The sequence below is a fragment of the Vigna radiata genome, chromosome 6 (assembly GCF_000741045.1).
Source record: "Vigna radiata var. radiata cultivar VC1973A chromosome 6, Vradiata_ver6, whole genome shotgun sequence".
NCBI lineage: Eukaryota > Viridiplantae > Streptophyta > Magnoliopsida > Fabales > Fabaceae > Vigna > Vigna radiata.
The window spans coordinates 3990121-4006286 of record NC_028356.1 but is presented as its reverse complement, the minus strand read 5'-3'; the positions used below and the strand labels follow the sequence as shown (position 1 = coordinate 4006286).

At 31.0% G+C, this 16166-nt stretch overlaps 2 protein-coding genes across 2 annotated transcripts; one reads left to right on the top strand and one right to left on the bottom strand.

The window, feature by feature from the left end:
* The first annotated feature begins 2791 nt into the window (after nt 1–2791).
* On the top strand, nt 2792–6203 carry LOC106762950 (MDIS1-interacting receptor like kinase 2). The gene is made up of 2 exons (XM_014647083.2): nt 2792–5622; nt 5726–6203. The coding sequence occupies exons 1-2, from the start codon at nt 2883–2885 to the stop codon at nt 6085–6087; spliced, it is 3102 nt and encodes a 1033-aa protein (XP_014502569.2). The 5' UTR covers nt 2792–2882; the 3' UTR covers nt 6088–6203.
* Nucleotides 6204–8491: 2288 nt separating this feature from the next.
* LOC106764542 (subtilisin-like protease Glyma18g48580) lies at nt 8492–13093 on the bottom strand. Its single transcript, XM_014648812.2, has 11 exons — nt 12840–13093; nt 12573–12682; nt 12241–12338; nt 11957–12121; nt 11456–11579; nt 10699–11242; nt 10473–10567; nt 10098–10373; nt 9801–9915; nt 9513–9726; nt 8492–9175 (listed from the first exon to the last, which is right to left on the bottom strand). The coding sequence occupies exons 1-11, from the start codon at nt 12921–12923 to the stop codon at nt 8640–8642; spliced, it is 2361 nt and encodes a 786-aa protein (XP_014504298.1). The 5' UTR covers nt 12924–13093; the 3' UTR covers nt 8492–8639.
* Nucleotides 13094–16166: the final 3073 nt, after the last annotated feature.

The window sequence follows — 16166 nt, the reverse complement described above, 5'->3', positions numbered from 1 at the left end:
ATTCAAATCAATTTTCATTGGTTATAATCCAAGTAAACTGTGAAAAAAAAAATGTTATAACATAGTTACACTGATAGTTTCTCATTCAACGAAATTATACGAAAGAAAAGAATATATAAGATATAAAATACCATACAAGTATGAAAAAAAATCAAATATTAAATTAGTGAATCGACAAGAAATAATGAAAATTATTTAAACAAACAAAAATTTATTTAAATAAAAAGAATTAAAAATTAAAGAAAATATTTTTTTCAATGTTGTTTAGTGAATGAAGAATTTACTAAGTTAAACATTTGAAATTGAAAGAGTAGAACATTTTAATGTGAAAAAAATAAACAATAAAAAAAATACTAAAAGGATAAATAGGATGTGAGACTTAAAAATAATTTTATTAATTAAAATTGATAATATGTCATTTAAATATAATTACACAAAAATATATATAATTACGATTGTGATAAAAAAATTATATATATATATATATATATATATATATATGTGTGTGTGTGTGTGTGTGTATAAATAGATTTTAAGAATATAAAAAAAAAAACTACACAATTAAAAAATATGAGAAAAGAGTGTGTTAAAAGAAAAAAAAATGTTACAAGACTAAATACTAAGAGAATAATATATATATTAGATTATTTAATAAATTATAAATATTTTAATAATTAAAAAGAAAATAATAATGAAAATGTTAGGAAGGTGGAATACATATGCATTCTAATTATTTTAATACTCAATTAAATAAATAAAAAATAGATACCTATACTTTTTTTCAATCAACGAGATTTTTCATAAAACAAATATAGATTTGAAAACACTAATAAAAACGAGTTTATTTGTCATTTTTAATTATTTTTAACACTAATTAATTTTATTTTTATCACATAATTACTTTTAAAATACTGAAATAATTTAAGATTTAGGTCTTGAATAAAACCCAAATCCATATTTATTATAATCTCGGAAAATTCATATATGAAATCCAAGAAACCTTTCTCAAAAATCTCTCCCAATCTCTAATGAATATATTATTCATTAATCAACAAAACACAAAATTATTTTCCTCCACCACCAAAAAAAAAACAAGAAAACAAAATCAAATACTATTAAAGAAACAAACCAAAAACACATAAAAATTGAAAGAGTTTATTTCTGGCAACTCTTTCCTTGAAGGCTACACCATTAACTTATAGATTATTTATTGATGGGGATTTAGTTCTTCATAGTCAACTAATTCAAACAAGAATGAGAGTTCTTTGGCAAAAAAAAAAAAAAAAACAATGGAGGAAGAATAATATAGAATTTATAATATCACATCCATGATAAAATGACACATCATAAAAATATAATATGATGTTATATTATCTTAACACATTTGTATTTATTTATGAATGTGTTGTCAACATTTATATTATATCATGTTATCTAATTAAGAAAGGATTATATTGAGTTGTTGTTTTTTTTGGAAAAAAGTGAAAATAATAAAATATTAAAAAGTTAATGATGAAAGAAAAGGTACTTTTACATGGAAACACTTTTTTTTCTTTTTAGAAATTTAGGATATTTTCACACGTAATAGATATCCTCTAACAACCCTATCACGACTTTGAGTCAAGGTAAAGAAATTTTGTGACTTTAGGTCTTCCTCAATCGAATCTATTAGAGTTTTAAGTCTTCTTTTCATACACTATTTGAGTTTATGAGCATAAGACTGATATTTGATAAATTAAATTTATGGATGTGTTTGAATAAGCCTCTTTATAAGCATCATTAAGAGAGAAAAAGTAAGTCTATATTTTAATTATTTTTTTATAAATATTTATAAGGAAGAAAAGGTTAAATTAATTTTTTCATAAACTAAAAAAACTTATGCATACAATAATTTGTATAACTTTTCTTATACAATTTTTTTATAAACTTTATTTTCATTTTTTTCATAAATTAATTTTAATTTGTGGTAAATTTTCTTTCACTTTTTTTTTTTAAAAAAAAATTAATCATTCAATAGTGATTATAGTGAAATTTGTCAAACCTATTTTAAAAAATAACATACTTTTCATATGTTAAAATAAACTTATATGTAAATTTTATTTATAAAATTTATAGTAAAAAATCTTGTATATTAAATTAATTTTATCTAATTCTTTTTTTTTAATAAAAATAACCCTATTTAGTATTCTATCATTCTTAAATATAACCACACAAAATAAGGCTCACTTAGTATAACATAACTAATGTAATCCCTTTAATCATTACCATATAAGATGGTAAGAGTCCTCCACTTAACATTGTACTCTAATATAAAATGGATTACCTTTTTGCAAGCATATATATATATATATATATATATATATATATATATATATATATATATATATATATATATATATATATATATATATCATTTGATTGGGAATGAAATAGGCAAAAAGACATATTAGATATCAAAAGTAAAAAAAAAAAATACAAGAAAAAAATTTCTTTTTATTTGGATAAAATTACTTTATAGATACCAAAACTTTTTCTTCATATATTCTACTCCTAAAAGTTCATATTTATTCATAAGGAGATAAAGAAATAAAAGATACTTAATGTCAATGTAACCTACAATATCATTTTATCAAAATTTAAAAATAAAATTTAATTGAAATACTATAATTATTTTTAATATTTAGTCATTCCATTATATTTTAAAAATTGAAAACGTTCAGTCTGTTTATATTTTTAGCATAACATGACCACTTTCCACTTTAACTTTGAGAAAAAGTAGAGTGTAAATGCAATGGTCTTTGGTCAATAATTTATGTACGAACATTCACATTGAACCTGAGAAGCTTTTCTACAATAGTATTTCATTATATAACACCGTCTCCATGCCCAACATCTTTGTAGTATACCATATACCTCAATCGCCAAGTACCTCAAACATGGTCTTCACTGTTCTTTCAGTAGCTCTCTGTTCACTGTTAGGCCTCCATTTTTTTACCATTTTTTCTTTTGCTGCCACCATTGATGAAGCAGGTGCTTTACTTGAGTGGAAAGCTAGCCTTGAAAACCAAAGCCAAGCTTCTCTGTCTTCATGGACTGAAGGTGTGAATCATTGCAAGTGGAAAGAAATCATTTGTGGCAAATCCAACTCTATCACCTCTATAAATGTAGCAAATCATGGCCTAAAAGGTACTCTTCACACTCTCAACTTCTCATCTTTTCCAAACCTGCTAACTCTGGATGTTAGTAACAACAGTTTCAGTGATACTATTCCTCAACAAATTGCTAACCTGTCCAGAGTTTCTGAGTTGATAATGAATAAAAACAATTTTAGTGGTCCAATCCCCATTTCCATGACCAAGTTGGCTAACTTGAAGATTCTAAACTTGAAAGAAAATAGCATTTCTGGCCCTCTTCCTGAAGAGATTGCAGAATTGAGGAACTTAGAGCGTCTGTTATTTGAATCAAATCACCTTTCTGGTACCATTCCTCCAACAATTGGAAGGATGACCAACCTTGTGGAACTTAATCTGCAACTCAACTTAATCAATGGTACAATCCACCCTTCAATTAGAAACTTGACAAATTTAAAATTCCTCAGGCTCCAACAAAATATTCTCTCTGGCCCCATTCCACACTTCATAGGAGAGATGACCAGTTTGCATGCTCTTGAACTCGATCACAATAGAATTACAGGACCAATTCCTCCCAATATTGGAAACTTGACAAATATGGTCAATATGTCCTTGGCCGATAACATGCTTTCTGGACCAATTCCTCCCTCCCTGGGAAACTTGGTCAATCTAATGGCCTTAGAACTTTCCAGGAACAATCTTTCCGGAGTTGTTCCTCCCAGCATGGGAAATTTGACAAACCCCATCTATTTAGTTTTGCATACCAACAAACTTGAAGGCCGATTACCACCAGGAATGAATAACTTCACCAATTTAATAAGCTTACAAATAGCTGGAAATAGTTTCACTGGCCCTCTGCCCCAACAAATTTGCCTTGGTGGGTCACTAAACTATCTCAGTGCTGAAGGTAATCATTTCACGGGTCCAGTTCCAAAAAGCCTGAAAAATTGCTCCAGTCTTGTGAGACTCAGACTAGAAGGAAACCGGTTGAGTGGAAATATATCAGATGATTTTGGTGTTTATCCATTGTTGAATTACATTGGTCTGAGTGGGAATAATTTTTACGGCGACATTTCTCCAAATTGGGCAAAGTGTCCTAGTCTCTCAACCCTTATAATGTCCAACAGCAACTTAACCGGTAGTATACCACCTGAACTCAGCCGGGCATCCAATTTAGCAGAACTTAACTTGTCTTCAAATCATTTAACTGGGAGAATTCCAAAAGAACTCGGGAAGCTGACATCTTTATTGAAGCTATCAGTAAGCAACAATGAACTTTCTGGCCCCATTCCTACAGAAATTGGTAATTTGTCGAACCTTGACACTCTGGAGCTTTCGGCAAACAATTTAGATGGTGCAATTCCAAAACAGTTGGCAGAGCTATCCAGGTTGATTCGCTTGAACTTGAGCAACAACAGATTGACAGAAAGCATTCCCTTGGAATTGGGTGCTTTGCAATCTCTTGAAAGCCTTGATCTTAGTGTCAATTTGTTAAATGGAGAAATACCATCTTCACTTGCAAGTATGCAAAGTTTGGAAACGCTAAATCTCTCTCACAACAGTCTCTCTGGAGGCATTCCATCTAATTTTAAGGATGGCTTGGCAAAGATTGACATATCTGACAACCAATTGGAGGGTCCAATTCCTAACAGTCGGGCCTTTCGCAATGTTTCATTTGATGCATTGAAAGGTAATAAAGGCTTGTGTGGAAATGTCCACGGTTTGGTGCCTTGCAGCAGTAGTAATGGTAAAGTGAAAAGAAATGTCACCACGTTGGCATTAGTCCTTACTTTGGGTGCTCTACTTCTGGTAATACTCGTGGTTGTAGTTTTGTTTTGTATTCGCTACAGAAGAACAATAACAGAAGGCAAAAAGGAGGATGCTAAAGAAGAAGAAACTCAGGAACATTATGCCATATGGAGTTATGATGGGAAATTAGTGTATGAAAATATCATTGAAGCCACAGAGAATTTTGATGACAAATATCTTATTGGAGTAGGAGGGTCTGCATCTGTTTATAGGGCTAAATTACCCACAGGACAGACTGTTGCTGTGAAAAAGATTCATGCTGCACCCGATGAAGAAACACCGGATTTAAAAGCTTTTATGACTGAGGTTAAAGCCTTGGCAGAAATCAAGCATCGTAACATTGTGAAGTCACTTGGATATTGTTTACATCCACGTTTCTCCTTTTTGGTTTATGAGTTCCTAGAGGGTGGTAGCTTGGATAGAGTACTCATGGATGACGTACGTGCAACAACGTTTGATTGGAACATGAGGGTAAAGGTTGTTAAAGGTGTCGCAAATGCTTTGTATCATATGCATCATGGTTGCTTTCCTCCTATCATTCATCGAGACATATCAAGCAAGAATGTTCTTATAGATTCGGAATACGAAGCAAAAATTTCTGACTTTGGAACAGCTAAAATTCTGAATCCTGATTCACGCAATTTAACAGCTTTTGCAGGCACATATGGGTATGCTGCACCAGGTTAGGCCCTTTTGTTCTTACGCATTGATTCCTATGCATGTTTCAGTAACAAGTTCTTCTACTAATTATATAACATTATCTTCATGTATTTGGTCAATTACAGAGCTTGCTTATACAATGGAAGTGAATGAAAAATGTGATGTGTTCAGTTTTGGGGTGCTTTGCTTTGAAATAATGATGGGAAAGCACCCAGGAGATCTCATTCCATCGTTTTTTCCATCTTCTGAAACAACATCAGCGTATAATTTACTGTTGAAGGATATGTTGGACCAAAGACTACCCCTTCCAGAGAATCCAGTTGATGAGGAGGTGATTTTGATTGCCAAAGTAACATTTGCTTGCTTAAGTGAAACTCCAGGTCTTCGTCCAAGCATGGAACAAGTGTATAACGATTTTGTGATGCCAAAATCATCTTCACTCAATTCACTCTCCATCGTCACACTTGCTCAACTTGTCAATAACTGAACCTTCTTTTCTGCTGTGTTGTTAGGTTTTCTTACATTCATGTTTTCTGTAAGCGTGTTTGATGTAGTGTCTGCAATTTCTATGTTTGTTTCATCAAATAAATAGTGTGATTTTAAGGGGAAAGTAATGTTTTTGTTTTCATAAAAAAAAAAAACAAATTTGTCAAAAAAGAAAAAATATTTTGGATTCCTGTATTTTTTTTTTCTTCTTTTGCTTATATTTTATAAATTAATGAATTTGGCTTTCTAACTTCAAAAAAAAAAAAGACATGATTTTTTTAGTTATATTTAAATTTAATGTTTAGTGATGATTTCATGAAATAGAACTTTATTTAAGTAATTTTTAATTATTTTTTATTTCTATAAACTACTTAAATCAGGGATTTTATATTTTTGTAATTTAGTGTAAAATATAGCATTATATATTACAATGGGTTAACCGTAAAAAAGATCGGTAGGGTTTATTTGGCTGACTATATAAACAGTCTCTTCCTTGTTCTCCTATTATGCGTTGCAATGCTACCAACGGAGGCCGTCTTCGTTACGGTTTCGTTTGGTTTGTCTTCCATTTTCTGCATTTCATTCCTTGTTAATTTTTGTTTTCCCAAATAATTTCTGCCATTGCAGATCGTTGAAAACTTATCATAGCTTTTGCCTTTTCGGTTTCTTTTTTATGTATGAATGGTGATTCATCGAAGCCAATGATGATTTTTGCTTGTAGCAAGTGCCGTCTTAAAACCATACTCTTTGTACGGTGTGTGATGCACATTTTCACATTATCTGAGGCTTCATTCTTTCTAATCTCAACTTTTTCTATTTTCAAGGCAAAGGTTAGGGTTTTCTTTTAAATCAAATGTAATTTATCCTCGTCCTAATCTGGTGTCTTGGTGGAAAAATCGTATTGAAATGAAAGATACTCAAGTTTCCCTTTTTATAATTTACCCTAACCTTTACCTACTTATGTTTGATTTGTCTGTATCAACCTGGATTACATAAGAGTATCACAAAATCATGGACCATTCAAATATACAACAAACATGTACCAGAAGCAACTTTTATTGCACCGTAAAGAAGAAACAGGGCAAACTTTGCTGCTCCAGAATAAACTTGGCCTGTAAGAAACATAATTAGTAATTTTATGGGGTAGGTTAAAGTATTAGCCAAATTCATTACAAATAATGGGTTGAGTGCTGTCAGTAGTCACTCTGCTTTGTATAATCTGATTGGAGATAAGTAAGGTTTTAAATTTCTCTATTGGTCATGATTGCAATTCCACTGATATTTGATATTGCCTAAAGAAAAAGATAACATACTACAATTATTTAAAAATAACCTTGCTACACAGAAAGTGCATGATCGTGGAAAGTTGGCCTAATATGTGGATGTAGTCTATAAGCATTCTTGAGAGAGGAAGGAACTGGCCTAAGCTAGAAATGGTAAGTAGGGTCAAGGGGAAGGTATCTAATCTGTGCGATGTTTCACCAAATTGGTAGAGCCGTTTAAGGTTTGTTCGTCAGGAGTGGAGCCCCTTTGGTGAGTTTCACCTGTGGATTTGCATAAATTGCATAATGAAAATTTATGGATGCCTTTTTGTATTTTCATAAAAGCCTGCATCTTTGAGCATTTTGAAAATTTGAGGTTTCCATGTCCGTCTCATCCTGTTTTGACATAATAGCTCTTATAAGTAAACTTTTCTGATGTAACAATCCTTCTAAACAAAGGTTTAAGGTGTGAAAGCAATGACTACTGATATACTTTTTTGCTTTTATTCTGTATTTCATCACTTCAAATAAGGAAAATGTAAAGATAATGCAATTCTGTTTTTATTTCTAGGGACATGTCCCATGTGCATGCCATATCTTTATACTTTTAAAATAATTGAATTCATATTAACCTTTAGTTATATTGTTTTAAAAGAAGAATTTGCAAGGATAGACAGATGTGAGCCTCCTTTCAAATTGAATCCTTGGAGGAAAGTATCCTTTATTGATAATCTAAAACGGAGGATCTGGATTCCCATTAAAACAATTCAAAATAAAGTAACAAACTGATAAAAGTATTAAGCACGGATGGAGAGGTGATTATGTTTCAGATATTTTTGTGAAAAAGAAAGGATATTGCATGAAATGAGATACCCTACACTCCTCGACACTATAGGAATGCTGAAAGAAAAAATATGAACGATCATAAATATGGTGAGAGTATACTAAATTATGCTGTAAAATTTATTAAATTTAATCAGAAAGAAGGTCTCATTGTCCAGTTCTACAAAATTGAAAAAGAAAATTTATGATATATTATCAGAACAAAATGTTTCATAATCACAACAAGTTCACTTGAAAACTTCTCGCATTCTAATGGTTAGAATAAACCTAGCAGATGAGCTCCATGCACGATTTGAGGGTGCCTAATGCAAGCAAAGCTCCAATGAAACGAAGTTCGATACAACATTCCAATAATGAAAAAACACTTAAGAATTGCATCCTGATAACATCAAAAACAAAAACATACTAAGATGGTAATGATATTAAGTCCTGAGAGTAATTTCTGAGGTTAAAGGACTACAATAGGACTGGTTACTGTGTGATTTCCATCTGTCCAAGACAAGTTCCCAAATACTGGAAAACCGTTACTGGGCCAACTCGTTGCCTGAAGAATAACCCGAAATGTCTTCTTTTCTCCAATAGTCTTAAAAGACAATGAACTTGGTTGAACAAGAACCTTAAATCCTTCAGTTATGTTAGCTTTCACAACATATGTGCTTGTTGGAGTCCCCACATTGGTAACTGTCCGAGTAACATTTATAGGGTTCAACCCTCGATTTGCTACCGTGATAGAAGGATAGTTAAGATTTTCAATGTTGTAGGACTCTGGGCAATTGTACGAGATGCTGCTAAAGTATCTGAGAAAATTTTGGCTGTGATCATGAGCGCATATGAAGTTCAAGTAATCCCTCTTTCTCATGTCATAAACAAGTCCAGGGTCCATGGCATGGTTAGGTTGAATATGTCCGGAGCCATAATCAAACGGACTTGCTATCTGATCAAATGCGTCCCGAATCGGTAGGTTGTTGTTATCCAGTGTGGTAGCTGCAGAAAGAGAATAATTTCTATTAAGAAAAACTCTTCCAAAATTTTAAGTGCATAGTATTTTTCTTTTTCATCATCTATAACAAGATCTTTATTTTGCATACTGATTTTAGGTTTATTTACACTTTTAGATCCTCTATCAACGTACTACTAAAGTTTGTTCTCATTTACAAGAAATTTCATCCATCTAATTTCATTCTCTTTCTAACAGAATCAGCTGCCTAATGCAGTCACATCTAAGAAGTGTACTGTTTGTTACGTCCACTAATTTTGTTAAAAATATTGAATGATGTTGATAGAAGATAAGAATGGAAAGATATAGTTTTGCCAACTTTACCAGTAGTCATAATGGCTGATTTAATAGCTGCTGGACTCCAATCAGGATGAAGTGTTCTGAGAAGACCTGCGATACCAGCAACATGAGGGCCTGACATAGAGGTTCCCTGTTGCATATTGAAAGGAATACGGCGTCTATCTGATGGTAGATTTGATGGACTTGCGGCTAGTGAATAAGCCGCCAATATGTTCACACCAGGGGCAGTTACGTCTGGCTGAAACAGAGAACTAAGTGTTCAACTTGAGAGAATGAAACAAAAAAATCATGATGATTAGATAAGTTATAGACCTTCAGTATCAATGGCTGCACTGCACTGGGACCCCTGGATGAGAATCCAGCCATAATTGGAGCAGGTTTTATACCTAAATATGTTCTTGCTACAGTCATGTAAGCAGCAAGTTTCCTGCAGTGTAATTTATGAATGAAACAATACTAGGTATGAGTTTAGATTCATGTCAAATAATCAAAATGACTTTAAAATGCCAATTAAGATGATTGTAGATAAATATTCATATATTTTATCTTACTTTGAGAAATTTACTCTGAATCCAAAGTTGAAGCATAGAGTGAAATATGATTGATTACCTGCTATTGTTGTTGTCGGAACCTCCTTTTCCCCACCATTCACGTTCATCTATATCCGCGTCCTCATAGGGATCCACATTTGCACCTGGTATACTGTAAGGCTCGGCTAGAAGTGTGTTGCCACTTTTGTCGTCATTGACCACAAACACTCCCACTGCGCCAGCATTATCAGCTTCGTAACTCTGAGCTACTGATGATGTTTTATCACGTCGAATGCAGATCAATATGTTTCCCTTTATTTTGGTAGTATCAAGCGTTCCCGGTTTGCAAAGTCGACTACAGTAGTATATATCACACCCATGAGAAACAACAAGTAACGATAATCCAATCAATAAAGTAAATATTAGAAGCAAATTTTGGTGAATTCGAGCTTACGCGTCATCAATTGTCGCATTAAGAAGTCTAGCATTGGCAGCATGAACCAATGGATAATATTTCCGTGATGGTAAGCCTCTATTAAGACTGGCTCCCTGATATTCATACATACATAACCAGATTATATATGCAACATGGTTTTTCCTTTACACTGATCATATATATATATATATCCCAAAAGAATAAATACTATTCTTTTCTTTATATCATCGAATCACAAATTTACCTTAAGGTGGTGATTTTTACCAAGAGAAATGTTGGTGAGAAAATCCCTGTCGATTGTACTGGCAGCAACTGTGAAAGTCCAGGGTGCAACATTTACGACAGTTCTAGGTGCTGGTCCATCGTTCCCAGCAGAGCAAACTACAACTATGTTTCTAGCAACTGCATGGAATGCCCCTATGGAAATCCCATCTGTGAAGAAGGCTTCAATATAGGGATTAGAGCCACCGATGGAAGCAGTGATGACATGAACACCATCATTTATGGCATGATCAAACGCTTGTAGAATGTCTGCTTCATGGCAGCTACCAGCATCATTTGTAGACCAACACACTTTGTATGCAGCGATACGAGCCTTTGGGGATCCACCCTTTGCAGTGCCATTGCCATTGCCAAAGACAGTTGCACCAGGAGCGAAGTTACCAGCAGCAATTGACATGGTATGGGTGCCGTGGCCAACAAAGTCACGTGCCGTGTGTTTTGAAGGATCAAGTTTCCCATTATGTGCCTCGTAACCTTTGCTGAAGATTCTTGCTCCAATCAACTTCCTGGTTCATCATGTAACATAGTTCTGTAATGAGTACTGGTAATCAAATTTCAACTGAAACTATTTACAATAAAACTGGTGAATTTCGTGCTGACCAAAACATATACATAATGCAACACTTGATTGATTACACTAACTCGTACGTTGACATTTGAAAATTTCATATAAATTATGAAAGGATTGTGTTTAGTGTAATTATAAGAGAGAAAATGACCTGTTACAGAATGTCTTGTTTGGAAGAGAAACACGGTCAATCTGACAGACTCCGTTCCCTCGCCACGTTGATGGCAGAGGACCATATCCGTTGTCGTTGAAACTTGGGTGTTCGGGCCAAACGCCTGTTCAACAAGATGAAGTCAGTGTTAATTTATTTTATTAGATGAATAATTAAATTGGAAAAGTGATAAAAAAAAATAAGATTTTGTTGAAGGAAATATGGAACTTCTGTATTATTTTATTCACCTACTTCTATTTATTTATTTATTATCTTATTCTTTTTAATCAAACATTTTTATTTTTTAATTTATTTCTAGAAATTTCATTCACTTTTTACTTTTTGTTTATTTTTAATGTCATTTCAACTAATGGAACCTTGATTCCTTGAATTTATCTCACCAACAATAATAATTTTAGCTAATTTGACGTTTCTAAGGTAATATTTTCCGTTATCTGAATTCTTTTGTTATGAGCAACTAAAATCTGGTGTAGGATTTACCTGAATCGAGATTACCAATAATTGTATCTTCTCCAAATTTTCCTTTCCACCAAGCTGATTCTGCAGGAATTCCTCCATATTTTTCCAGCCCAAGAAAGTCCCATGATCTGGTAGTGTGCAATTTATACTCTTTGCTCAAGAACACAGAAATTACACTTGGGTGTTCTGCACCAATACATCCAAACTTATATTTCTTCCAAAATGGTGTTATAACTCCAATTATACCTAAAATATCCACAAAATATGGCTACAAACTACAAAACCATGGTAACCATTTTTCTCACTTGCAATCTCTGATGCCTCTTCCTCTTCAAGCTGTGCAGCAAAGCCATTTATGTGCTTATTGTATGAGTACATCACTGCTTCCTTTGCTTTCTCATGGCTGCGGGAAAAAAAGAAAAACTATTCAAGCAATCAACTAGCTAATATCACAGATAAACAGAAGCTTTTGATTCTTTTTTATATGCACTCTGATTATCAAGTGATCTTCAGATCATGTGTTAGATATTCAACAGATAAGATAAGAAAGTACTCAGAGTGAGTCATTCTTGAACAAAGTTTTTCTTTTATGCATATAGGACTTGAATGAAGCAATGCTAGAAGATTCTATATATACCTTCCCAGGAATGGAGCCAGTAAATCATGGTGAGAATTTGTGGCTGACTCAATATCACGAAGGGAAGGATTTGGACCGTGAGAATGTTCTCCCAAGTATACAATATAGGTCTGCTACAAAGAATCAAATTAAAGCAAAAAAATTGTGACACATTGTATGTATATCTAGCAGCAAAATGTGAAATTGTGGTTGAGAAACACTGTCAGATACATGAATAGAGAGTCTTAAATTGTGGTGAGATAAGGAGTTGAAGATGAACATGCTTGCCTTTCTGAGAGCTTCAGTGTAAGGCTGCAACATGGTACAAAGAATGATTGATGATAGGAAAAGTTTGAAGATGGAAGATGCCATCTTCAACTGGTTTAGTTTGAAGATGTGGAAAATTATATCTTCAACTGGCTCTTATATAAATCTTTTCAGAGGTAATCATGATTCTTTATGGCATTTCCTTTTCAGTATTTGTTCTTAAAAGAACAGAGAAAGAAAAATTATATATGCATGATGTCTTATTTGGAGACAAAGTTTATGGATACAAAAACAATAACACAGAAATCTTTGCTACCGAAAGATTTGTTGAGGACAATCAAAGTCTTACACCAAATACAAGATATCAATATAGATGTATATACACGTAAAATCCTTCCATTCGTAAAAGATCAATATAAATATATATACATATAAGATAATTTTATTCGTGAAAAGTGTAAGAAGTGTTTTTGGAGTATTACGAAAAACAAATATGTGAAAAGCTATATATATATATATATATATATATATATATATATATAGNGATTTCAAATTAAAAAAACTGAGACAAGAACATATTTGGAAGAAAAAAACCAATTTTTTTTTTTAATTTGAAATCGTCCAACCACATTTTGACACATGTGCAGTCTCAAAATGGTGTCAAAAAATTGGTATCAAAATATCATTTTCTATATATATATATATATATATATATATATATATATATATATATATATATATATATATATATATATATATATATATATATATATTCCTACAAGATTTTCGACCACTTTTTTTTTACTTTCTTTACATTTTCTGTATTCTCTTAAATTAAAATTTAATTAAATGCTTTGTGAATTATTTGTTGTATATAGTCAGGCTAAATTAGTGATCCTTTAATCATGTCAGGCAAAGGTAGGTCTTTGTGTAAAGACTCAGAAAACCTCGTTACTCATAAATACGAAAAGTAAAAGCAGAATAAATAGTCATGGATGTTACTATTTTATTAACTCATTTAAATTTATTTTTAAAAAATATTTAAAATAGACTAAAAACAAGTTATTATGTAAATATTATTAAAAAATGTCAAAAAAGAAAATTGTTAAAAAAATATCTGAAAATTCACCTAAACTCAAGCTGCACTTATAAAAGAAAATCAAATATCTCAATAGTTTTGCAACTATATGTAATTATAGTATTGAAATTGTATTCTGAGTTTTAAGGGCTCAGTATTGAAAAAAAAAAAATAACAGTATAAAAGAAGAGCTAAATTTGGGCAAAAGTGCATTTATTCTTTTCTCAATTTGGAATTTTTATCCCAATATTTATTTGCATTGCAACCTATATTTTAGTTTTATGTACCTTGGCTGTTGTTCCAAATTTATAGATTCTGATCTTAATCATCATTATAGGGAAAAAAAGGTCATATGGTTTGAAAAATGAGAAAAAATTATTATTTTATTTATTATTTACTTGTCATTATTAAATGAAAAACGAAAATAAATATTAAAATGCAGTCCTATAATTGATTACGCGAATATTTTGCGACTATAAAGATGTTAAAAAATAATAAAAACGATTGTGTCAATAAAAAATTAAGGTAAACCTTAAAGATAATTGTTTCGAAATTAATAAAAAAAATAAAACGACTACCTTTTTCTTCTCATCCATAATTTTTTCTCTATAACTATTTATGCCAACCCTGTCGGTTAGATTCCCCTAATGCAAAAATTTCTGAATAACCATGTATAAGAAAAAACATAAAATATTGTATATTTTAAACTTAGGTTAGGTATAGGTTAAGCAAGTTTTCTTTTTATAAATATTTACGGAGAAATCTTTTCAAATATATTCACACAGATGTTTGCATTGATTAGAATCATCATCTATACAATGTATTGGGTGAAACGAGAGAAAATTAAAAAAATTATAATTAAGGTCCTTGATTAAAGAAAAATAAATAAGAAATATAAATAAAATAGTGATAATAAAATTTAAAAAATTTACCTTTTCTTAATATTTCAATAATTGATATAATCATAACAAATTTTGAATTTATTATCGAAGAAATTTATCCGTCGATAATAAAAAATGACCGTCAATAAATACTGATTTCTTATCGACGATCTTACAGTTTACAGTAAATAGTTTGTTGATAATCTTTGCAACAGCTGAAGACTGCTAGTACGAGGACTATTCGACTTTCAGTATCGAAAACTACTTGGTCTTCCGTAATTAATGGCACTTTTTGCCTTCGATAATTATAGAAGATTTGTTATCTTTGATAATGTTAAAAAAATATATATTGTTTTTATAGTAATTATATATCATTAGTATTTTTTATATTTAATTACAAAATAAAATATATTTTATCGTCAATCAGGGTCAGATTTGGTTATCGATTATAAAAAATAAAATAAAATAGAATTTGTCTATAATAATATTCACTCAAACCAGATTTTTAATACAGTGGTGAACTCACTAAAAAGTACATTTTATGTCCATTCTATTTAGGGTATCATGTTTGGGCTGGAAGTGTAAGACCCATGTTTTAACTTTAATAAATAGTAATAATTTTTCTCTATTATTAATGGTAATAAAAAATGGATAATCAAACTTTAGGTCGAATTTTAATCATGTTTCATGTCCACCCAACAAAGATTTCAATCGAAGCAGCCAACTCAATTTTAAGTGCTTGATTGAAAAGAAAAAAACAACAATAATAAAGATAATGATAATTATAATTTTAAAAAAAAAATTCTAGCGCGGAAGCAATTGACAACTTTAAGTGCTTGATTGGAAAAAAACAATAATAATAAAGATAATGATAATTATAATTTTAAAAAAATGATTTTTCTAGTTTGGAATAAACTAAGAAATTTTAGTTTTATTGTAAGAAAATGATAGTTTCTAGAAGATTCCTCGAAATAGTTTTTGACGAGAAAAAAAATTATGAAAAAAAGGTAAGAGAACTAATTCTTTTCTTTATGAACGATAGAGATATATTTTAAGTTCATGATTATGAAAATATGAGATATGATCATGTTGAGTTTTAGACATGTTAGTTATCTATCTACTTTCCTAGATTTATACAAATTTATAATTAAGTATAAAGTAAATAATTTATACAAACTAAAGATGTGATTAAAATTATATTTTTTTTTCTTAAAATTAGGAATACCATGTATCTCTTTGAATTGTTTGTAGATACGGATAAAGTCAAGTAAAACTCTTGAATTTTTTTTATATTGGACCTTTGGACATATCATACTTCCAATCGAATTCTTTTAGAAAGAATTTTTTTTGTCTGATGATAATTTGCTCTAGTTCTCGTACTAAACTTTT

Bases quoted from the DNA above. Each gene is read 5' to 3' on its own strand.
- LOC106762950 (XM_014647083.2), top strand. From the start codon at position 2,883: ATGCCCAACATCTTTGTAGTATACCATATACCTCAATCGCCAAGTACC. The intron at 5,623-5,725 runs GTTAGGCCCTTT...GGTCAATTACAG, and splicing joins ATATGGGTATGCTGCACCAG to AGCTTGCTTATACAATGGAA.
- LOC106764542 (XM_014648812.2), bottom strand. From the start codon at position 12,923: ATGGCATCTTCCATCTTCAAACTTTTCCTATCATCAATCATTCTTTGT. The intron at 12,339-12,572 runs GTATATATAGAA...TTTTTCCCGCAG, and splicing joins CTGGCTCCATTCCTGGGAAG to CCATGAGAAAGCAAAGGAAG. The intron at 12,122-12,240 runs GTGAGAAAAATG...GTATTGGTGCAG, and splicing joins AGAGGCATCAGAGATTGCAA to AACACCCAAGTGTAATTTCT.